The 25,051-nt window shown below is 44.9% G+C and overlaps 1 protein-coding gene across 2 annotated transcripts in view; it reads left to right on the top strand.

Annotated features, from left to right (window-relative positions):
• The window catches only part of DIAPH1 (diaphanous related formin 1), a 121,825-nt gene that overhangs the window by 72,516 nt on the left and 24,258 nt on the right, over positions 1–25,051 (top strand). The window contains exons 2-6 of one of the 2 annotated variants that reach the window (XM_075601987.1): positions 12,534–12,560; positions 15,266–15,421; positions 17,695–17,796; positions 20,581–20,711; positions 21,473–21,550. In XM_075601987.1, the coding sequence (XP_075458102.1) occupies positions 12,534–12,560; positions 15,266–15,421; positions 17,695–17,796; positions 20,581–20,711; positions 21,473–21,550 (494 nt within the window). The remainder of the gene's footprint in view (positions 1–12,533; positions 12,561–15,265; positions 15,422–17,694; positions 17,797–20,580; positions 20,712–21,472; positions 21,551–25,051) is intronic. The other variant, XM_075601989.1, reaches the window with a different exon arrangement.

The following is a 25,051-nucleotide window of genomic DNA, read 5'->3' as shown; positions in this document are numbered from 1 at the left end:
CTTATAGGTATGCATCAAAAATATATAACAACTTATGCATGAATCAAGGGGTGCGGTGGGTAAACAATAGATGGAAATATAAATAAACAATAAAGTGTTATACCCCCAACAGCCAATAAAGGTTAATAATTGGGATATATCAAAGAGATGTGCCTGTATTTTATACACATTGCCCTATTAAAGCCACCATATCAGGCCAGGCATATAAATGTGCACACAGGCAAATCCACCTATAAAACTGGTATGATAAACACAAAAGCTGATGTAGAGTAAAAATAGTTAGGAGTCCATGATGGTATATTACCCCTGCTGAGTAATAAAGTCCTTCGTAAATCCTGTAAAGGAAATCATCCTGCTTCACACTATATCCAAAAATGGCACAAAAATTCTTGGTAACGAAAAATCCTTTTGGAGGTCTCGCATGCGTCCGATACACAACGCGTTTCGCCCATAGGGTGGACTTCTTCCCGGAGTGAATAGTGTGCAAGTAAGACGAGGCGAAAGGAAATACAAAAATTAAAATCGGCCGCGGCTACCGCCCACTTTCCCACAACCAATCAAACAGACCGGTGGGATCACATGACGTGTGATGGTTGCTAACACAGCTGCTAGCGGCACAAATTAAAGGCTCAATAGGCAAAATAGTAATGTGAGGCGTTCCACAGCTGTTGCAATGATGTAGTTGCAAATTTGCAGATATCACCCCCGCTGTTATGCAGGGTTCACCGATCTCCCTGCTGACATCATCGGCAGTACAGCGTATAGTCCAAGGACTTGACCAGAATGTTGCCATAGAGATCTCAACAAAGACGTCTAGCAGATCTGCATACATATATATCATCATAACTCCAGCCCAATTCACTTGTAGCATAGATGCTGTACATGTCGATTTTAAGATATATTGAACAGGATAACCTGTGAATAGTAATTAATTTTAAGCAAGAGGTATACATATACCTAATACATAAAAGAAAAAGAGGGACTAGATATTAGTTAGCACCAAACAATTATATAGATATAATAATAAATTGCTAAAACAATAAATACAGCTAAACCCCGTTATAACGCGCCTCGTTATACCGCGATTCGGTTATAACGCGGTTTTCCCGTGGCTCCCGTTTTAAAAAAAAAAAAAAAAAAATTTTTTTTTACATTATTTTTTGCACACTGCACACACTGCACACACTGCACACACTGCACACACTGCACACACTGCACACACTGCACACACTGCACACACTGCACACACTCACTGCTCATTGCTCACACTGCCACACTGCACGCACACTGCACACTGCACACACATTGCTCATTGCTCACACTGACACACTGCACACACACTGCTCATTGCTCACACTGCACACACTGACACACTGCACACACACTGCACACACACACTGCACACTGCACACACACTGCTCATTGGACACACTGCACACACTGACACTGCACACACACTGCACACACACTGCACACACACTGCACACACACTGCACACACTGACACTGCACACACACTGCTCATTGCTCACACTACACACACTGACACACTGCACACACACTGCTCATTGCTCACACACTGCACACTGCACACACACTGCTCATTGGACACACTGCACACACACTGCACACTGCACACACACTCCTCATTGCTCACACTGCACACACTGACACATTGCACACACACTGCACACACACTGCACACTGCACACAATTATTATATAGAAATAAACAGACAACTGCACTTTAACAGATGTATTTTGCCTGTACACTTACGCACACACACTCTCAGACACTCACACACACTCACACACACTCACACACACTTACACACTCACAGACACTCACACACACTTACACACACTCACACACACACACACACACTCACACACACTTACAGACACTCACACACACTCACACACACTTACACACACCCATATACACACACACACACCCATATACACACACACACTTTCTCTCCCATATATACATACACACACACACTCTCTCACTCTACACAGACGGGGGGTGGGGTCGGAGCAGAGGAAAGGCCGCGACCAGCACCACCACCTGCTCCCCCCCCTCCTCCCGCGCAGGCAGCGGGAGCGCCAGGGACAGCGGTGGGGAGAAGAAACCCCCCGCTACCACCTCCATGCAGGCAGCGGGATCTGAGGTAAGCGGCGACCTGAGGGACATCCCCGCTCCCATCTCCTGCCCCGTGGGCTGTCACGCGGTGACAGTGGGAAGCGGGGACAGGAGGGACATCCCCGCTCCCATCTCCTGCCCCGCGGCCTGTCCCGCGGTGACAGGGGGTAGCGGGGAGCGGAGGGACATGCCCGCTCCCATCTCCTGTCCCGCGGGATGAATATGCGCTAAAGCGCGGCGGCCATTTTTTTTCCGCGACCCCGTTAGTAACGCGGTGGTCTCGGGGTGGACCCCGAGACCCGCGTTATAACGGGGTTTAGCTGTACTACAACAGGAGTGACATAAAACAACAATGAATAGACTATTAAAGAAACATTGCAAAACCTAATGAGTCATTAAGCCCAAAAGGTAACATGGTGTTTAATTGTACTATCCAACGGCCTTATTTTTGGAGCAAAATGTTCTCCAAATCACCACCTCTGTTTCCCAGAGATGCCCTGTCAATAGCAAAAGCAAGCATCAAAGTATTATCCGCATCATGTTTTATGAAAAAATGCCTGGCAGCAGAGGTGATATTTTTTGAAAGTCTAAATCTCTCTGAGCAAACTTAATATTTCTAGAGTGTTTCAATATTCTTTGTTTAACTTCTATTGTTGTCATGCCAATATATATTTGTTTGCAGGGACATGTTAAATAATAAATTACACCTTTGGATTTGCAGTTCATAAAATAACCAATATTATAGAATGTTGGATTTATGTGGGACATAATGACTATGTAGTAGCCCAGGGGGGTGCAAACTTTTTTTTCCCCCGGCGGCCCCGTCACTTCCGCGCCCCCTCTCACCCCAGCGCCCCCTCTCACCCCCACTCCGGCGTCGTGACGTCACATGACTTCCGCCGCGTTGCCATGGTGACGCGTGTGCGAAGCTGACGGGGGTAAGTTAGGTTTACAGAGGTCCAGCAGCTCCCCCGGCACTTAATTTAAGTGCCTTCGGGAAGCGCGCGAGACCTCTGTAGACCCCGCACCCTCCACACTGAGTCTTGCGCCTCCCAGTTTGCGCACCGCTATACTAGCCTATCCTGAAGATTTGGGGAACGCCTGCTTGTTAGTTTTACTGTATCTCCTAAGGCTAATTTCAGATCACTATCTGTACATAGAATCGGCCAATGTTTTTGTAATATGTCTCTTGAATCTGACCAACATTCAGTGTGTGTCCCAATAATTCTTATCTTTGGGTCTGCACATTTAATTTTAGGCTGTAATAAAGTTGACATTTTAGGGTGTAGCCTGCCTTTAGCCCTTTCAGTTCTCCAAGACGTAGCCACCAAGTCATGGTTTCTGGTTCCCCAGGGGCTACGTAATTCCTTTAGATTGCTCATTTTCTACACCTGTAATGCAGGGAAATTGAAAAGGACTCCTCTTCTGTTTCCGGTGTTAATGGATGCTGTGATCACCCAAAGGGTTAAAGCTGCAGTTCAGTCTATTTTTTTTTTTAGTTTTTTTTTTTACTTCAATAGTTTCATGTGGGCAATCTCTAATTACCTAAAGAACTGCATAGCTGCCGGTCAATTCGTTCTCCGTCTATTGATCGGCAAAGTTTGGCGACATCTTTAAATATGGGGAATGTAAATCGTTGCTATTGGAACAAGCATGCTTGTGAAAATAGAATTCAAGAAAATTGGTCTTTCAAAGTTGTTTTTTTTTAAAAACAGAAAATGCTAAAAGTATTTTTTCTTTCTACAGAACTGATTTATTAAAAAAAACACGCATGCAGGATATTGCCTGAACTGCAGCTTTAATGAAGCAGGCCCTTAAGGGTCTTGATCTGGCACTATAGCACAGAAAGCCCCATTGCAGTAAGGAGATTTTTTTTCTTTTTTAATAAGGAATCGGAGACCTAGAAGGTTTTTTTTTTCCCCTCTTCAAATAATTTTTTAAACTGATTTTTTAAAGATGTTAAAAACTAAGCGAAACGCGTAGAGTTCACGAGGAGTTGCTACGCGAGCTGCTATTGGTGGAGTATTGGATCTATAGAGAGAGCGGGAATTCAGAGTGCTCACAGAGGTCAAGGGTCCGGACCTGCTTCATGTACTCTGCCAGCTAACTTTCAAGATCTCCTCTTCCATACTCGCACTTGATTTTACAGTTGTAAGTTTACATTTGTTTATATTTTGCATGTTGTGCATTTTGCACACATTGTGTGGTCCCCACGCAGGGCCTTTTTAAAAATATATACTCATATACTGAAACTCAGTGTGCTCTCTGTTTTTGTTTGCCTTGTGAGCTCCCTTGGAGCGAGGGGGGTGTGGGGGGAGGGGGGCTCACTATTTTGGAGATTGTGGAGTGCTCCTACGGATGGCTGCAAAAGATTTCAGTCTACTACAAGATATGAGACACGTATTGTATGTCTTTATTTGTATAGCGCCATTAATGTACATAGCGCTTCACAGTAGTATTACATGTGGTAATCATATAAATAACAAATAATATGAATAACAGGTCATGGGAATAAGTGCTTCAGACAAACGTAACATTTAGGAAGAGGAGTCCCTGCTCCGAGGAGCTTACAATCTAATTGGTATGTAGGAGGAACGTACAGAAACAGTAGGAGGGTATTTTGGTAAGTGCTTCTGAAAGGGGCCTAGCTTTGTGTATCACGTGTCTAGTAATTTCTACGGTGCTACTTATATGCTTCTTTAAGCAATTGGGTCTTAAAAGTGGATAGACTGGGGGCTAGTCGGGTGTCGAGGGGAAGGGCATTCCAGTGGTGGGGCAGTCGGTGAGAAAGGTTTAAGGCGGGAGAGGGCTTTAGATACAAAGGGAGTAGAGAGAAGACATCCTTGAGAAGAACGCAAGAGTCGTGATGGTGCATAGCGAAAAATTAGGGATGAGATGTAAGGAGGGGAAAGCTTTAAAAGTGAGGAGGAGAATTGCATGTGTCAGGAGAGCGATTTCAGCAGGGGAGACGCTGAGATGGATTTAGGAAAGAGTAGAGTGATTCTGGTAGCAGTGTTTAGGATAGATTGTAGGGGAGACAGGTGAGAGGCAGGAGGTTTCAGTAGTCGAGACGGGAGAGAATTAGAGCCTGAATCAGAGTTTTAGTAGTCAAGCAACAGAGGAAAGGGCGAATCTTTATAATATTGCGGAAAGTGACAGGTTTTGGACATGTTTTGAATGTGAGAGGAGAATGTGAGAGAGAGGAGTCGAGTGTGACCACTAGGCAGCGTGCTTGGGCTACTGGGTGAAAGATGGTACTTCCAACAGTAATGTGGAAGGAAGTAGTAAGGTCAGGTTTGGGAGGAAGTATGAGGAGCTTTGTTTTTGTCATGTTAAAGTCGGCGGAGGGCCATCCAGGATATCGCAGAGAGACATTCAGAAACTTTGGTCTGTACAGCAGGTGTAAGGTCAGGGGTTGAAAAGTAAATGTGTGTCGTTGGCATAGAGGTGATATTTAAACCCAAGGGATGTGATTAGGTCACCTAGAGAAAGTGTGTTCAGAGAATTGAGAAGAGGTCCCAGGACAGAACCCTGCGGCACCCCCACAGAGAGATCTATGGAGGAGGAGGTGTTAGCAGAGCAGACAATGGAAGTATGATGGGAGAGGTAAGAGGAGATCCAGAATAGAGCTTTGTTATGAATACCAAGAGTATGGAGAATGTGGATGAGAAGGGGGTGGTCCACAGTGTCAAATGCTGCAGAGAGGTCGAGTAATATGAGCAGAGTGTAATGACCTCTGTCTTTGGCAGCATGGAGGTCATTAGTAATTTTAGTGAGGGCTGTTTCAGTCGAGTGAGCAGTGCGGAAGCCAGATTGCAGAGGGTCTAGGAGAGAATGGGTGTTGAGAAAGTGGAGCAAGCGAGAGAATACAAGACGTTCAAGGAGTTTAGAGGCAAAAGGCAGGAGGGAGACCGGTCGATAGTTAGAAAGACAGGTAGGGTCAAGCTTGCTGTTTTTGAGTAATGGTATAACTGTTGCATGTTTGAAGGAGGAGGGAAAGGTACCAGAATAGAGGGAGGTGTTAAAAATGTGTGTGAGCGTAGGGGTTATAGTAGGAACAAGATGTTTTAGGAGATGGGAGGGAATGGGGTCAAGAGGGCAAGTGGTAGAGGGAGAAGAGGAGATCAGTAACATCCTCCTCTGTGACAGCGGAAAAAGAGTCAAGGAAGGCAGGAGGAGAGTTAGGAAGCAGTATAGGGTGGGAGGAGGAAACAGAGGTGATGTTCTGACGAATGGATTCCACTTTTTCCTTGAAATAGGAAATAGCTATCAGGACGGCTATACTCCTGCCATCTCATTTACCTGTAAAAATTAATTATAATGTCATTTATAGTGGATGAATTAATCCACGTAGGGCAGATTATGTATCTGCCTTAACTCCACATAAATACCATAGTGGAATATAGTGATCATCACATATTAAAATATATCTATACTCACTCACATCTTGTGAGAGTGTGTGACAGTACCATTCTCCCCAAAAGGGTCTTAAAATACGTTAATGACCCAATATAGCACTTTTGTTTTGAACTGTGTGAACATCGTTTATATGTATCCCAGTCAAGTGCAGCAGTGTATTAACTAGTTCATATACACTTCTGCTCTGTAGCCACCCCTGTTATTAAATTGATTCAAAATAGGTGTTCTAGACATACACTAAAGGAACATCACAGAAGGAAGCTATGGGAGTGAGTTAATTGACCAATAGAAACACTCTACAGCACATAAATATCGGATTGCATCTATGGGACCTCCCCTCTCCTTACAGCCTTGAGAAAGCGTTTCCTACGCGAAACGCGCGCGTCGGCCCCACATACGTGCACGCGCAGGGTCAGTACTCACGTGGCAGCCTTGAGTCTCGCACTGCGAGCAGCAGCCAGACCCAGCGTTCGTGCAGTGAATTTTGCATAGGAGCGAAGGTGATTCTACTTGACAGACAGTAGGTAGGGGCGAGTGAGCATAGGTTTGGGCTTGGTACACTGCTTGGTTGAGTCCACTCATTAATGTGGACATAGGCAAGCACATGACCACACCGTAGCAGTGTACTGCTGGCATTCATGATATTGCATACGGATAGGGACTTGTTAAGTAGCTTAAATTAGTACCTGGTTGTTGAGCCCATTCATGAATATGGGCATAGGCATACCCAAATAGCCACACCACGTTATGGGTACTGTATTCTACTCATCCACTGTTACTACTGATGCAGTAAGTACTGATTTGACTTAGGCTAAGGCCCCGCTTCCTCAGTCAGCGCGCCCGCACTGCTGACAGGCACAGACCGCGATATGCGGTCTGTAGGGAGCGGGAGGGGGGCGGCGTGGTAAAACTTTGCCAGATCGTGGTGACGTCCACCACTCCACCACCACCCCCACACACAACACATACACACAACACATACATATACACTCACACATTTTTCCCCGCAGCTCCTTCCCTGCTCCCCTCCCAAGCCGCCTCCCATCAGTAGCTCCTTCCCTCTCCTTCTCCCCATTGGCTGACTCGCTTACCACGTGACGCGTCAGCGCTGAAAAGCACAAGGAGGTTGTAGCTCCAGCAGGCTGATGCGTCACAGTTCGTAGTCAGCCCTGCCGGAAGGAGGCAGCGGGGGCAAGGACCATTCGGGTTAGGGTCTGGTGGCCCGCGGCCACAGCGGGTTCGCAGCCTAACTCGTGCAGTGGCAGTCTCTGCAATCGACATTATTGTTACTTAACCAGCGCACCTATATAATAGGATTGGCACTTATAGGAGGTCTAACACTACAACGACCACATAAGTGCATGTTTAGCCCTATTCCTCTCCTCTGCCCTATCCCTGTTGTTCAAAAATTACACCCTAATTAGGGAAACTGCATATCAGCTCCCTAGGGAACATTGATTTAATTCCACTCGCTAGTTCCCATCATATATAATCCCGAGTGCCTTAACCACTCAACATAGGAATAAATTTGTGTTTGTAATTTTGGATTTCTTTTAAACTCCATTATTTTAAATTGATGATTATTAAAGATATTTTTAATTTCATTCACAAAACATTCATTTTGGGCACTGAGTGCCAGCACCTGGTTCTTGTTCTCCTTACACATTCATTCCTTGAAATAGTCAGCAAAGTCCTGGGGTGAAATGGAGGAAGACGAGGCAGCTGGGGGTTGTTTCAGTAGAGAGTCAAAGACAGAAGAGTCGGCGTGGGTTAGATTTGTGTGTGTTGATTAGTGAAGTAACGTAGGGTTATTTAGCCTGAGAGAAAGCAGAGTTGAAACAGGATAGCATAAATTTGTAGTGAAGGAAGTCTTCGAGAGTGTGAGATTTCCTCCAGAGGCGTTCAGAGGAATGAGTGGAGAGCGCAGCATGCAACACTATATATCTATATAGCATATAAAAATATTACTTTACATTATCACCTAGCATACAGTGCTTCCACTGCAGCAAGGGATTCTGGGAAATGAAATGCAAATGAGCACACAGTGCCACCTTTTGTCTCAAGACCACATGGTATGGTTAAACCCTTAAGCCAATGAATGCTGCTTTAAACACATCTTTTAAACATTGCCTGGGATGAGATGCAAAGCCAATAAACCCATTCACAGACCGACTCTTTCGACCTTGTGGGTCTCATCAGTGTGAGGTTGGTTGTACTGGCTTTGCAACTTAGTATCTATCTACCTATCTCTCTCTACATCTATATCTCAAGCACTCAAAGTAAAAAAATCCGTAAGGCAAGGTGCTAGTCCCATAAAAATGTAGCGTATACTTTACCGTTCAGCAGAACAGCAAATAGAGGCAGCACTCACAGGTAAGTATCCAAAAAAGTGTATTAGACTGTGAGTCTGTTCTAATACACTTTTTTGGATACTTGTCTGTGAGTGCTGCCTCTTTATTTTCTGTTCTGCTGAATGGTAAAGTATTAGATATCCCATCTATCCCATCTATCCCATCTATCCCATCTATCCCATCTATCCATCCAAGAATATCACTTGTGAGCACATCTTAGACAGATCTGCAACCATTATCACCTAGCATACAGTGCTCCCACTGCAGCAAGGGATTCTGGGAAATGAAATGCAAATGAGCATACAATGTGCCACATTTGACTGGAATATCCCTTCACATGGAGCCCATTTAAGCAAATGCATCACTGTTCACACAGCTTTTAAGCACAGCATGGGACTAGCAAAGCAAGTCAAACCACTCACATACATGTTTCAACCTTGATGGGTATCAGTGTGAGGTTGGTTTATACTTGCTTTGCAATATACACACACACACACACACACACACACACACACACACACACACACACACACACACACACACACACACCTTGGAAGGGGTTTTAACTACTTTTGTGCAATGTTACAGCCCATGCCGTAGCCTAGCCAATACATTTGGATAAGAAACCCTATAATTTATATTGTGAAATTCTGTGGAACCCCAGCACACTCTACTAGCGCGTCTGAGATCAGATGCATTGTAAGGAACCCCAACCCTCTTTAATAGACCGTCTGAGATCAGATTCATTGTCAATTCTTCTGTATCTGGTACAATCATCAAATGACCTGAAAATGGCAGGGAACCCTTTAGGGATTCCCGGGGGAACCCAAGGGTTGAAAAATACAGCTCTACCCTCTTTTCTTAGTAGTCCCTGGAAAGGAACGGGTAGGAAAATATAGAGATTCTAGCATTTGTGGAGGGTCGGATTGTTATTCACAAACCAAGGACCAAGCTTGTGTATCCTGAGGCGAAGGTTGGAGAAACTGCTTTTGTGTTTTTTATAAGGTAGGATGCAAAAGAAGCAGTCAGTGTTGGAAGTTTTAACCACAGTTGTGTTTGGAGTATCTATTCTGTAGATCAAATGGATGGAAACTGTGTGGTGTAGTGATGTACCAATTACCCGGTACCTGGCTAAGGCCGTGATTATACCCAAAATGCGTGCAGCGCCAAAACAAGTTGCAGAAATCCAATGAAACTGCTCATACCGCTGGCGACGGTCGGTATAATCAAGATGAATATGCTGCTTTGCGCCAGTGCTGGGTGACGTCACAGAATAGCGCTGCCGCCTTGCATTGCATAATCAAGGCCTAACTAGGCAGTTTTTCAGCTACCCAGAACTTAACCGGACCAGGCAGCAGAGAGCTGGGACCAGCACCGGGTCGGAACCGGCACCAGGAAATTTCAGAGCAGCTGAAAAAGACTTCAACACTTACCTGCAGCCAGCGACGGAGGGTGAGGAGGACCGCGGCGACATCGTTGGAGCAGCAGCAGACGACGTCCTGGTTGCGGTGACGGTAGCAGAATTCTTTGTTCAGCAGGCGGGAGCAGTGGAACACAGCACACAGCTGATGCTGGTGGGAGCTGCTCCCCAGCTGTCCAATAGGAACGCTCCTGCTCTGGTCACATGGTTCCCCTGCTCCCACCAGAATCAGCTGTTTACTGGGTTCTGCTGCTCCTGCCATCTGAACAAGGACTTCTGCTGCTTCCACCGCCGGCTGAACGTCTGCTGCTAGTCCAACGATGCTGCCGTGGTCCTCCTCACCCTCCGCCACGGTCTTGCTCACCCTCCGCCGCCGGCTGCAGGTAAGCCAATGCTACACGGCCGGGTACCAGGTACCAAGCCTGCAAATTGCCCCATATACCCGGTACCCGACAATCCTCAGTACTCGGTACAACACTAGTGTGGTAATATGCCAAATTCCAGATTCCTAATAACGTGTAAATGATGGCTAGTCCCTTTCCAAACAGTGTACTCTAGATAATTATAAAGACATAAGAAGAATAGCCTACAAAGTATAATTTCAAAGACACATCCTGGAAATAGCTGATGGCCATATTCTTTTATTCTTGTTCGCAGCTATTTTAGGGAATCATTCTCAAATAAGTAAGCCTCGATTTTTATTCAAAATATATAGATAAGTAAAATTCTTCATTGATTTTAGATTTCAACTTTGTTTATTCTATAACAGTGCAGACGTCTTGGCAAAAAACATTATTGCTGCAAAATTAATTTCTGAAATGTACAGTATCTTGCTATTCCCTAAACATTGCATCCGAATATTGATAGTGGCTATTGTCTGCCCTCTCATGGAATTCATTGCTCATTACAAGCGAGAAAAAAAGAACATGTCCTTGTAGCTCTATTGGCCCTGGAGAAATGTAGATTTGTTGTTGATGGTGAAGCCTTTTGCGGGTTCTTCATAGGTTGAAATGTCTTACAGAGATTTTGAAAAACCTGACTTATCTTCCAGTGTACTTGGGGACTGCTAGGAGTTTGACAGGGTTTTGTGCCGGGGGAGAGCGCGTGACCTCTTGCCTTCCCCTGCTCCTCATCTCCGGCAACTCCAGTTAAGCCACGTTGTCGGGACATCGCAGCATCATGTGACGTTGTGGCAATGTCACTGTGATACTGCGTCATCTGACATCTTATCATGGAGTTGCAAGGAGAAGATGATGAGCAGGAGGAGATGCCAGAGTTTACAGAGACCCCCGAGCTCTCCCTCAGGCCAACAGTTTAAATGTCGTGTGGGTGAGCGCGGAGCTCGGTGTGACTGCACAGATGGCAGGGCCATCAAGTCGGCTATGAGTGTATTGATGTGAGGTTTTGAAAGTGAAGTTGAAGAGACCTGCAACGTTTCTAAAACTCTGTACACTTAAAGTGCACCTATGGAGAGCGATCACATTGGTTCCATAAAAGTTGTCACACTTTGGAAGGAGAAGAGTTCAGTATAACAGCTGGCGATTTTATTTCTACAGTCTTATTAGCCAACCTCCAATGTTGCGTGATACGTGTACAGGTTTAGTAGTTTGTAATGAATTTGTACGTTTCATTAAATGTCATGTATTTTGTACCTCCAACCTTTAGATTAAATGTACATTGGATTATCAACCAATAAGTGTTTGTAATTTTCAGTGCCTGCGCCTCGCTACGGTTGATTTCTCTCCCCCTTATAAAACAGGTAGAAGACTATAAAGAACGAAAAGTGATTTTATTCAAATGTATCAAGTAATTTGTTTATCTAGTATTCGAATCCAGAATTTCTGCAACATTATTGGCATTTCCAAAGTTATAAACATGTGATCCTAATAGAATAGACTTCTGCTATTAATTACCATTTAAAATACTCTTCCACAAACACACTTCCTTTTGCATATGGTTACAGTTTCACAGACTTTCAAATAATATTTTTTCTTTGTGTTGTATAATTATACTTTAAGCTCTATCCGCATGACCACAACCCTGTCACAATCTTGGGTTTACTTTTAATCTTCAGTTAATTTAATTGACCTCTTCTTTCCATTAAATGTGTTGTTCATGTGGTGTAATCTGTGGGTGATTTCTGTTCTCCAATTGATTTCTTCCTTCTCTTTTTCTCCGTTTTTTTTAAATCTATAACAGACCTTTAAGAGGCTGATGGTAGATGAGGTAAGAACATATTTTCTTTGGTCTTGTCATTTGGTTTCTTCTCGTGTAACCTACCTTTCATTGTCCGGGCAATCTTAAGCACGTGAGATTCATACATTGGTCGAAGTGTGATTTTGTAATATGTGGGGTTCTGAGTTTAATTTCAGGGAAATGTACTGTTAATCAAAAGACCAGTACTATGCATATTAACCATTTGAAATTTGCATCCAAAGAGGAATAAAAGTGAAATCCTTCTAAAAGGGTGTATTCATTCCAAGTATAGATTGAGCTTGACTGATAAAATCTCTCTGGCTCCCATGATTTTCTTTTTAATGAGATAATATGAGGGCAAACAAAGCATATTGTGAGTAAAAGTGACTCCAACCTTACTCCTGCAATCCTATGTATCTCCATCAGTCTGTTGATTCTACCAGGAAATTAAAAAAAGTAAGGCCAGAAAACAAATTAGGAGATTTAGCGCGTATATTTAATTTAAATCACATATATGACCAAGGAGTATGCATTTTGCACTTTAATAAAAAATATTGTATTGGCATTCATTCTGTAACAAATAAAGTGAATGATCTCAAGATCATATGCGCATGATTAATTTTCAACCTATGAATGAATGCACTTTTACAATAGGTTTCATTCTCTTTAGAACATAAGAGATAACAATACATTTGTCAGTATCACACTTCAACCATTGGATATGTATAGCTAACAATTAAGCATTTATTCCCCTGCTATTATAACAGTGTCTTGTTCAAAGCACCGTTCTGCATACTTCACATCTTGAACACATGTTGAACAAGCATTGTAACCTACCGTAATATGTCAGCTGTTCTTTAAAACCCTACACAGTGTCGTGTGATTGTTTCTCATCTACTCCTTAAAGCGATAACCTGTTTACCCAACAAAAGAAGGATCTTAGAGCCTCCTTTTAACAGCTGCATTTATAAGGTTTACATTTGTGTGGCAATTAAGCCTATAACCACATTTTCGTGTGTGTGTGTTCTAGACCAGAGGTGCTCAACTCCACTCTTCATGCGCCCCCAACAGGCCAGGTTTTCAGTATATCCATGCTTCAGCACAGGTGGCTCAATCAGCCCCTTCTCAATCAGTCCATGATTGAACCTCTGATTGAGCCACCTGTGCTGAAGCTAGGATATCCTGAACACCTGACCTGTTGTGGGGTGGGGGGAGGCTTGAGGACTGGAGTTGAGCTCCCCTGTTCTACACGACACCATATAACCCTAAATGTAGTCTTTCTTGTCAAAAGCTGTGTTGTTGCTGCTTGGTGCTTTAACCCTCTATAGGATGCCCTTTACTACTAAGACCTTTTGAGGTCTTCCAGTGTGATTTCTCACCAATGCTACAATATAGAGTCGTTCCTACAGTTTACTAACCAATGCCTCATAATGACTTTCCTTTCTTGGTTCTCTGGCACTGTCTGCGTTAAAGCGGCAATACAAGCTGCCCATTTTGTCCCCATTATGTTTCATTATTTATTTATATTTTTAACATAGGTTTGAAGCGGGGCTGAACCCCATTCATTTTAGCTCTGGGACCCGCAGTTTCCGGAGATACAGACCTCTGTAGGGGGTGCTGGTAGCCACTCCAGCTTGGCTACCAGGGCTCACATAAAGGCTGCCTTTCAAAGCTCCTGCGGTCTGCAGGCCAATAGAAGCCGTAATGTCATCTGCTGCGCTTCCTATGGGCCCACGTTACACTGGAGCTTTAAACTTGCAGGAGATACCGGCACCCCCTTCGGAAGCAAGTATCTCTGGAAGCAGGGGGTCCCCGGAGCTGAGATTAACGGGGTTCAGCTCCAGAGACCCACTCCTTTCATCCTAGGTAAAAAAAAAATAAGAAACTAAAAAACGGCTTGGATTGCTCCTTTAATGCTCAGATATCACCTGCTTTGTGCAACTGCAAAGTACTAAACTCCGGTTTCAGGGTGACTGCAGGCACTGACATTGCTCTCCCATGAATAACGAAGGATCTCGAAAGCAGTGTTGAATGGATTTAAAAAAAACAAAAAAAAACATTAACAACTTTATTGCAATGCACATAGAAAAAAATATTTTATTTTTTATTTTATTTTTTCTACTTTTAACCTGGCTACAAAATCCAACAAAAAAGGAAAATTGTGAATAGTTGCTATTAAGCACATTCTACACTTTAAAACATTTTATGTAGCAACCCCCCACATAGATCACATAGACCTCTCCTGAATTCAGTAAAGAGATTTCCTTATTTCATGCACATTTCCGTGATGCAGTTGCAGTTCATTTTGACATGTTACAGGACACATTTTTCTTTTGAGGTTCCTCATGAAATGCGGACATTGTCTCAGTGTTATGTGACCCGTCATGGAGGAATCTCTGTAGAAGACCACATGGGAACGTCTAACTTTATTTTTTACATTTACATTTTACCGGTTAATTTAGCTACTAGTAAAGTAAATCATGTTGTGCGATCTGTAATAACTTGCTGGGGAGAAGAGCTTTGGCATGTGGGGAGGTCATATGCAACCGATGAAGCCTGCTTTAAAATGATTGTGCTGCTTGCTGAAGTGACTTGTTTGAATGGATTGTAGTATGATGAAGTACATCGATATTGAAACTAAAAATACCTTTCAGGAATATTAGTCACTGGCAGAAGAGCTCTACAATTGTTAAGTGAAAGTGGGGTGGAGATGATCCATATATTCTGTCTTTCAGCTTGAACGATTTACCAGTATGAGGATAAAGAAGGAAAAGGAAAAGCCTCACATGTCACACAGAAACTCTGCCAACTACCCAGACTTGGCCAATCCTGCTCAAACTCTGCACGACCTCCCAGATGAAAATGTGTTGGTGCTTTTTGAACAAATGCTGGTAAGTTACAAGTTTGCAGAGCAGTTTACCTTTCCAACACATCTATACAAATGTGACTCTCAATAATCCATATTCTTCCTGTAGTCTTCTTCAGCTGCCTCGCAAAGAGAGGCATCCTTCTTTAGTACAAATTGCCCTCTGTGCTACTACTACCACTAGTTGCAGAAAATAGAGCAACAACGAGAACTAAAGTCAATCATAATGGGACAAAACAATGTTTTATTGCATTTTGAATTAGCATATTCAGCAAAACAGTGAGAGTTCAGTTTGTATCCCTTACATTGAAGCATCAAAAAATTGCCTCTGAAAAATAAAATGGAAGCATAAGTGCAAATGTCATTTAACCGTTTGAAATGACTGTTTGAAATGACTCCTTTGTGGAGTTTTATATGTCAAGCTTGTAAATTGTTTTAAGAGTTGTGCTATAAGAGATGAATAAAAAATAGTGAGGAAAAAAGAGCTGGGGAGGCAGGATACAATATAGATGTAGGAGTAAAGGAGTAAAGCAATCTGCACAATTCTTTAAAGGATTACAGGTTAAGAAAAAGTGATCCAAAACACACACAGCCTTCTACATGGCCCATAAGAACTTTAAAGGAACAATCCATCCTAACTAACCTATTTAATAGGATTGGAACTAGGGATAGTATTTTCCGCTCTAGTGGGCCCCTGTAGCCAGAGTTACAGGCATTACTTCCTAGTTTTTAAAGGGGATTTAAATGGCCATCCAATAGGAAACCTCAAGTGATGTTGCAGCTACCTATTGCCCCAATATTTGGAAGCTCTACATACACAGCCATAGGAACTCCCACCCACTTAGCCTACACCTGCCACCACCTGTAACAGAGAACATCTGGAAACTGGAAAATAAATGTAACCCTCTCTGCCCGGCTACTAGGGAGTTTACATCGGATAGTCTATCAGTGTATTACCTGGGTGGCGTTGGAGAAAAGATGGGCGCCAGGAATTTTATATTTATAAACAGGACGGTCTTTATTTACACTTCATAGTAATACAGATTGTTCTCCCAGATGCATTACTGCATTCCTGGAGAGGCACATTTTTTGAACAGTTGGTTAGTTGCTTGGCTATAAAACATCCTATGGCATTCTTATTCTACTACTTCCTGGGTCCCTACCTTGGGCTTCCCTCTCTTTATTAAAGAGGACTGGATTTCTGCTCTGTGTCCTGCCATTCCCATATACATGCTTCAGTGCTGGGGAGGCAGGGATAGATCCTTTTTAAGTGTGCCCCACTTATTATTCCCGGCGGATACTCCCCACAGGAATGAGTCAAGGGGGCTCCAAGTTACTGCTTCACCATGCTAGTCACAGGGTTACTATTTGGGTAACCCCTAGGGGACACAGACCTCCCATCTGGGAGACGGTATTTCTCTTCTCACCTCTAGGGAGCCTTACTTCAAAGGGCACTTCCCTATGTATAAAATAAAGAGGATGCCTACCCGATGCTACTAATTTACATTGCTATATACAGGTGAGACCCCTCCACTGTCTCCCCTCCAGGGATCTGAGGGTGAAGCTCTTCTCTCTCTCCCCCCCCCCCCATTTATAGCGTATCCCCATTCTTCCTATCTCCAGGCACAAAAGGGACAGAGCTAGGCTTCTGCTGAGTCACCTTAGATCAGGTGACCAACACAGCAACAGGTAGTGGCCAGGCCCCTGCCTGGTCTCTTTGCAACATAATATTTGAGGGGGCAGGTGTTCAATATCCAACTCTTCCAAACTCTTTAACCCCTTAAACCCATATGGTAATCCCAAGCGGGGGGGGGGGGGGCATATATAATTCATTTGGTCAACCAATGTCGTGCTGTCAGGTGTCTTCATCCTAAATAAACGTATATGGAAGTCAGTTAATTTTTTGGATAACTGTGTAAATGCAGTCCCTTGAACAGCTGTATTGTCAACTGTTTGCTGTATGCATTAAGTTTCCATTAAAACAATAAGGTCATTTTTTACAATTTTATTCTATCTAGTACATTTTTAATTTTGGATGTTTATATATTTTTGGCACAAAACAAAGGTATCTCCTATTAATAAAAAGTTTTTTCCCCCCTGGTTTAGGCATTGAAAGTCCTAACTTAATTTTCCATTAGAAAATGTTTCTGTGGCCCTCCCATATTAACATAAGAGGACGATGAGTTGTTAAAAAAAAAATATATATATATATATTGTAGAATTGTAATTTTCAACAAAATAATTTTTCAAATGGATTAGTACTGCTTTTAATGTGTTGTCTTCCATGCACGTGTCTAGGTTGACATGAACCTCAATGAGGAGAAACAGCAACCTTTGCGGTCAAAAGACATCGGTATCAAAAGGGAAATGGTGTCTCAGTATCTTCACACTTCCAAAGCTGTAAGTAAATTTTGCATTTAACTGCCGATGTGTATGATGTCTGTGTCCGTGCTAGGGTTCCCAGGTGTCCAGTATTGAACTGGACTGTCCTGTATTTGGATACTCTGGCCAGTAAAAAATTAGAGGTAATACTGGGCATGTATGTGTCCGGTATTACCTCTCTGGGCATAGTGACCTGACCGGCTTGGGGGCCACGGAAGTTGCGTGAGCAGGGAGAGAGTAGGGCAGTTTTTAGGGGCCTGGGCAGTTGACTCCATTCGGATTGGCTGCATTACCCAGCAGTAGCCTATCAGGAGCCTGGGAGTGGGGCCAAGGAGTGGAGGAAACCGCATGGAGCGGGGTGAGGTGTGTGTGTCTCGAGCACTTCGCACCTTTCGCCATTGTGTTCAGTATTTTTAGAGAAGTCATCTGGTAACCCTATCCTTTACCACCATCAACATGGGCCTCATGCGAGTTGTATGAATAAGTGAGATGTCGATGTGGTCCAAAACATTGTATGGTGTATTAGAAATCCATTTAAATTATAATTTAGTTCTGGTCATAGTTTTTCTGGTTGTTTATTCAATGGTATCTCCTGTATTCGGGATTTATAGCTACGGTTCATTGTTTCTGTAACATAATTTTTAGCTAAATTGTTGAAGAAGATAAGAAATAGGACAGTTTGCGCTCTACTAATCAATGGCGGATAGAGCAGTGAAAGCTACTGGAACCCAGGAAATGCAGCACATGTTCTGCCTACTGCTGACTCAACAAAAGAGGCTTCAGTAACGTTTTCAGTATGTAGTGTGGCTGGGACAATCTAGTGGAACAATATAGTTGAACAATGTAACTTAATTTTCTATTTTTTGTTCAATTTTGGGGGTATACGTTCCAAGATTGTTCTTATTTTTAATAGAATTATGCACGTAACCACTTAATAAAGACAAGTAACGAATATGACAAACAGCAATTTATCTCCACTTCTGGTTGTAGATCATTTATTTCTTTGTTCCCGTTTCTGTGTACTGTATTTCAGATTTTGTTTTTAGAAATTCCAATAGCATATAAAAGAGAGGGCCATAAGCAGACCATTCAATAATTTGTGCAGGTTTAATTTTCTATTGTTTAAAAGAAATGGAATAGTTGCGCCGAAAGTCCTCCTGTAAAGTTCGTAGCTTCAGTCCTTCGTACAAAACAGTCCCGCTGCCTGAGTCTCTCAGAGGTGATTCACCAACCTCTGTATTGTTGTAGAAAGAGGAAAAGGGGGGGGGGATCCTCAGGCGCGTCGTTCTGCTTGTAGCTCCAGGGCATATGTGAAGGTAGAAAAGATAGGGGACCACAATGAGGAAAATGTCAACATAGATAGGTGCCTTTAATCTTTGGGAGGATATGTATAAATGGGAAAAAGGAGACACACTCACATTAAATATCTGGTCTTGATCAGATGACTGATCCTCTGGTGTAGATGGGGGGGAGGGAGGGGGAGAGGGGGGGAAGACTCCTCTGATGATACCTCAAACAGGGAAAAGGAAAAAGAAGGGGAAAATAGTGTAATACCGTTTATTAATATAAAATAAATAGAGATTAAAAACTCACAAGCGGCCAAACAATATTGGCATAGAGAGGAGATATGTTCAGGCTTTACAGAGCGTCCCTCTAGGAGATGGGTACTCTTGTGTGGCCTGGATTTCAGCTGGTAGGGTCTTTGGATGGTGCGTGGTGTTCAGCAGATAACAGGGAAAGTTCCCACGAGCCAGTGCACGGGCTGGGTCCTCCTCTGTCTGCTTCTCTCTTTACACACTTCCTTCACAGCTCCTGTTCCGTTGCGCATGCGCCCCAGGCGAGATATGTACCAAGCTGGAAAAACTTCACTTCCTCACTACGGTGGCCAAAGCACTGTGTACAAAGGCAGCCCTCCAACACGCTGGCAGTAACTTGTTACCAAAGCCAACCCAGCATAGAAATCACGTGATTTCTTTGCTGGGTTGGCTTTGGTAACAAGTTACTGCCAGTGTGTTGGAGGGCTGCCTTTGTACACAGTGCTTTGGCCACCGTAGTGAGGAAGTGAAGTTTTTCCAGCTTGGTACACATCTCGCCTGGGTCGCATGCGCATGCGCAACGGAACGGGAGCCGTGAAGGAAGTGTGTAAGGAGAGAAGCAGACAGAGGAGGACCCAGCCCGTGCACTGGCTCGTGGGAACTTTCCCTGTTATCTGCTGAACACCACGCACCATCCAAAGACCCTACCAGCTGAAATCCAGGCCACACAAGACTACCCATCTCCTAGGGGGACGCTCTGTAAAGCCTGAACATATCTCCTCTCATGCCAATATTGTTTGGCCGCTTGTGAGTTTTTAATCTCTATTTATTTTATATTAATAAACGGTATTACACTATTTTCCCCTTATTTTTCCTTTTCCCTGTTTGAGGTATCATCAGAGGAGTCTTCCCCCCCTCTCCCCCTCCCTCCCCTCCCTCCCCCCCATCTACACTAGAGGATCAGTCATCTGATCAAGACCAAATATTTAATGTGAGTGTGTCTCCTTTTCCCCATTTATCCTCCCAAAGATTAAAGGCACCTATCTATGTTGAAATTTTCCTCATTGTGGTCCCCTATCTTTTCTACCTCCACATATGCCCTGGAGCTCCAAGCAGAACGACGCGCCTGAGGATCCCCCATACTTTTCCTCTTAATTTTCTATTGGCGTCTATTTTACGATGATAGATTTCCCTGTAGAGTCATACGTTGACTGCTAGCCCTTTATATCAAACCGTTGATAATTTATTTCCCTTGTTTGGAGTTTAGGCGATGAACAAGAAGGAGAGTTCCAGGTCTGCACTTATCTACATCCACGAACTCAAATCTGGGTTGGGAGATGCAAATCTCCTTGCCTGCTTAGAGTCCCTACGAGTGTCTCTCAATAACAATCCTGTCAGGTAAACTATTGTGTCCAATGAAAAGGTGTGAACTTCACACGTCAGTTTGGAAGCCACATGTATATCTTTTAAACCATAAAATCTTTGCGCTTGTTGAATACCAAAGAAGGACCGAAAATGGTCCGCAGCGTTGCTGTTCAAATTGCCAAAACGAAGCAGATATTAAGAAAGCGCTCATAATATAATACAGTTTAAGGAAAAATAGATACGTCACCTAATTGTTGAAATGTTGGTTTAAGCAAACATTGCGGCCGACAGTTGGGTTATTAGATTTTGGCAGTTGGGTCAATAGTAGTAAAATAAAATTGACATCAAGATATCAAGATTGGATTTATTTAAATGATAACTAAAATAGTGGAATTAGAAAATTTAAATGTCGGGAAAACAAAGTTTATGTCAGTGTCAAAATTATTTTAGGTTTTCCCTGAATGTTCTTAAAATCAGGCCAATCTAACGCCCACATGTCTAAGAGGATTTTGATGGAGAAAGCCTCACAGTAAACTTGTGGTAGCTGTAGCAAAACAAGTTTTTAGTTCACCTATTTTCAGGTTTGATGAATCGCCCATTGGTCATTAATATTGTGCCCTGAAAGATCAGGGTAGCGATCCGCGGACCATGTTGCAGGCAAATGCTGTAGTTGCATATATTGTTCTGTTTATTTAGTTATTAGAATTGCAAAATGTCAACATTTCTCGAAACAAAGATGATTAATGGAAAGCATATTTTTGCTGATTTTCTGTTTTACTTTGTTTTGATTCCAGCTGGGTACAGAATTTCGGTGCGGAGGGTCTTTCGTGCCTTTTGGAAATCCTCCGGAGACTGCAGGAAGAACCGCCAATGTAATTAAAGGGGTTAATTTTGGGAATGGTCTAGGATTATAGGAATATTTGAATGCATATGAATACAGTACATTTTTACCATTCAAAGATAAATGTTTCTAAAAATGGCTATACAGCTGTACTTGATTTAAGGTAGTACATTATTCTTTGGTTGTTATTCAACAAAGTTTAAATGGGTGGGGGGTATTGATTATATACTTATGATCAGTGTTCGACAAATCACCCAAAAAGCTACTCGCCCAACCAAAAAATCTACTCGCCACCTAGTCCCGCCCCCAACTCCGCCCCTAGTCCCGCCCCCAACCCCGCTTTAAAATAAAATATATAAATAAAATACATGTAATAAATTCCTAGTCAGAATATTTGTTTTTGACAAATGTATTTATTGTATTACATTATACTACAATTAGTCCTTGTTACGTGTGTGTGTGTTTGTAAATGTTGGATCTAGAAATAAAAGCCAGGTGTGAATGACTAGTTTCCTGAACCCCTTAACCAGTGTCTGGACGTCCCCGCTTCACAATATCTAAAGCAGCAATCCCACCTGGGATCTTACCTGATCCGCAGTCCCTCAATGTCCAGGTACCCTCATTCCCGCAATGTTATACATTGGAGGGGATGTGTTCCCTACCTGTCTTCTGGGTTAGGGGGGTTCTGATGTCTTCCGTGTGAAGCTTGAGTCAGATCTGGAAGAAAGCAGTATAGGTTATTTCGGTGTAGTATAGGGCAGTTAAGATATATAGGGTAAATAAGAGATCCAGATCCAGAGTGTGGGGGAGAGAGAGAGAGTGTGGGGGGAGAGAGAGAGAGTGTGGGGGGAGAGAGAGAGAGTGTGGGGGGAGAGAGAGAGTGTGGGGGGAGAGAGAGAGTGTGGGGGGAGAGAGAGAGAGTGTGGGGGGAGAGAGAGAGAGTGTGTGGGGGGAGAGAGAGAGAGAGAGTGTGGGGGGAGAGAGAGAGAGAGTGTGGGGGGAGAGAGAGAGAGAGTGTGGGGGGAGAGAGAGAGTGAGTGTGGGGGGAGAGAGAGAGTGAGTGTGGGGGTAGAGAGAGAGAGAGTGTGGGGGTAGAGAGAGAGAGAGTGTGGGGGTAGAGAGAGAGAGAGTGTGGGGGGAGAGAGAGAGAGAGTGTGGGGGGAGAGAGAGAGAGAGTGTGGGGGGAGAGAGAGAGAGAGTGTGGGGGGAGAGAGAGAGAGAGTGTGGGGGGAGAGAGAGAGAGAGTGTGGGGGGAGAGAGAGAGAGAGTGTGGGGGGAGAGAGAGAGAGAGAGTGTGGGGGAGAGAGAGAGAGAGAGTGTGGGGGGAGAGAGAGAGAGAGTGTGGGGGAGAGAGAGAGAGAGAGTGTGGGGGGAGAGAGAGAGAGAGTGTGGGGGGAGAGAGAGAGAGAGTGTGGGGGGAGAGAGAGAGAGAGTGTGGGGGGAGAGAGAGAGAGAGTGTGGGGGGAGAGAGAGAGAGAGAGTGTGGGGGAGAGAGAGAGAGAGTGTGGGGGGAGAGAGAGAGAGAGTGTGGGGGGAGAGAGAGAGAGAGTGTGGGGGGAGAGAGAGAGAGAGTGTGGGGGGGGAGAGAGAGAGAGTGTGGGGGGGGAGAGAGAGAGAGTGTGGGGGGGGAGAGAGAGAGAGTGTGGGGGGGGAGAGAGAGAGTGTGGGGGGGGAGAGAGAGAGTGTGGGGGGGGGGAGAGAGAGAGTGTGGGGGGAGAGAGAGAGAGTGTGGGGGGAGAGAGAGAGAGTGTGGGGGGAGAGAGAGAGAGTGTGGGGGGAGAGAGAGAGAGTGTGGGGGGAGAGAGAGAGAGTGTGGGGGGAGAGAGAGAGAGTGTGGGGGAGAGAGAGAGAGTGTGGGGGGAGAGAGAGAGAGTGTGGGGGGAGAGAGAGAGAGTGTGGGGGGAGAGAGAGAGAGTGTGGGGGGAGAGAGAGAGAGAGAGTGTGGGGGGAGAGAGAGAGAGAGAGAGTGTGGGGGGAGAGAGAGAGAGAGAGAGTGTGGGGGGAGAGAGAGAGAGAGAGAGTGTGGGGGGAGAGAGAGAGAGAGAGAGTGTGGGGGGAGAGAGAGAGAGAGTGTGGGGGGAGAGAGAGAGAGAGAGAGTGTGGGGGGAGAGAGAGAGAGAGAGTGTGGGGGGAGAGAGAGAGAGAGAGAGAGAGTGTGGGGGGAGAGAGAGAGAGAGAGTGTGGGGGGAGAGAGAGAGAGAGAGAGAGAGTGTGGGGGGAGAGAGAGAGAGAGTGTGGGGGGAGAGAGAGAGAGTGTGTGGGGGAGAGAGAGAGAGAGTGTGGGGGGAGAGAGAGAGAGAGAGAGAGTGTGTGGGGAGAGAGAGAGAGAGAGAGTGTGTGGGGAGAGAGAGAGAGAGTGCGGGGAGAGAGAGAGCGAGTGCGGGGAGAGAGAGAGAGAGAGAGAGAGAGAGAGTGTGGGTTGAGAGAGAGAGAGAGTGTGTGGGGAGAGAGAGAGTGTGTGGGGAGAGAGAGAGTGTGTGGGGAGAGAGAGAGTGTGTGGGGAGAGAGAGAGTGTGTGGGGAGAGAGAGAGAGTGTGGGGGGAGAGAGAGAGAGTGTGGGGGGAGAGAGAGAGAGAGTGTGGGGGGAGAGAGAGAGAGAGAGTGTGGGGGGAGAGTGTGGGGGGAGAGTGTGGGGGGAGAGTGTGGGGGGAGAGTGTGGGGGGAGAGTGTGGGGGGAGAGTGTGGGGGGAGAGTGTGGGGGGAGAGTGTGGGGGGAGAGTGTGGGGGGAGAGAGTGGGAGAGAGAGTGGGAGAGAGAGTGGGAGTGGGAGAGGGAGTGGGGGAGAGGGGGAGAGAGAGGGAGACTGACTGACTGGGTAGATGACTGACTGACTGACTGGGTGGGTGACTGACTGACTGACTGGGTGGATAGGTGACTGTCTGGGTGGGTGGGAAGGTGACTGACTGACTGACTGGGTAGGTGACTGACTGACTGACTGGGTGGGTGGGTGACTGACTGACTGGGTGGGTAGGTGACTGACTGACTGGGTAGGTGACTGACTGACTGGGTAGGTGACTGACTGACTGACTGGGTAGGTGACTGACTGACTGGGTAGGTTACTGACTGACTGACTGGGTGGGTGACATTGACTGACTGACTGGGTGGGTGGGTAGGTGACTGACTGGGTGGGTGGGAAGGTGACTGACTGACTGGGTGGGTAGGTGACTGACTGACTGACTGGATGGGTAGGTGACTGGGTGGGTAGGTGACTGACTGGGTGGGAAGGTGACTGACTGACTGGGTGGATAGGTGACTGACTGGGTGGATAGGTGACTGACTGGGTGGATAGGTGACTGACTGGGTGGATAGGTGACTGACTGGGTGGGTAGGTGACTGACTGGGTAGGTGACTGACTGACTGGGTAGACACACACACACACACACACACACACACACACACACACACTGAGTGGTGCTTTAAATGTTGGTGGGCTGATGACATCACTCACCCCGTATCTCCGGAGCAGATGATGCCTCTCCTCGGGGTTCCCCTGAGCCGGTGTCAGCTCCGGAGGAACACAGGCACCTCACCC

The sequence above is a fragment of the Ascaphus truei genome, chromosome 5, assembly GCF_040206685.1.
Source record: "Ascaphus truei isolate aAscTru1 chromosome 5, aAscTru1.hap1, whole genome shotgun sequence".
Taxonomy (NCBI): Eukaryota; Metazoa; Chordata; class Amphibia; order Anura; family Ascaphidae; genus Ascaphus; species Ascaphus truei.
This window is presented reverse-complemented; position numbering and strand designations above follow the sequence as displayed.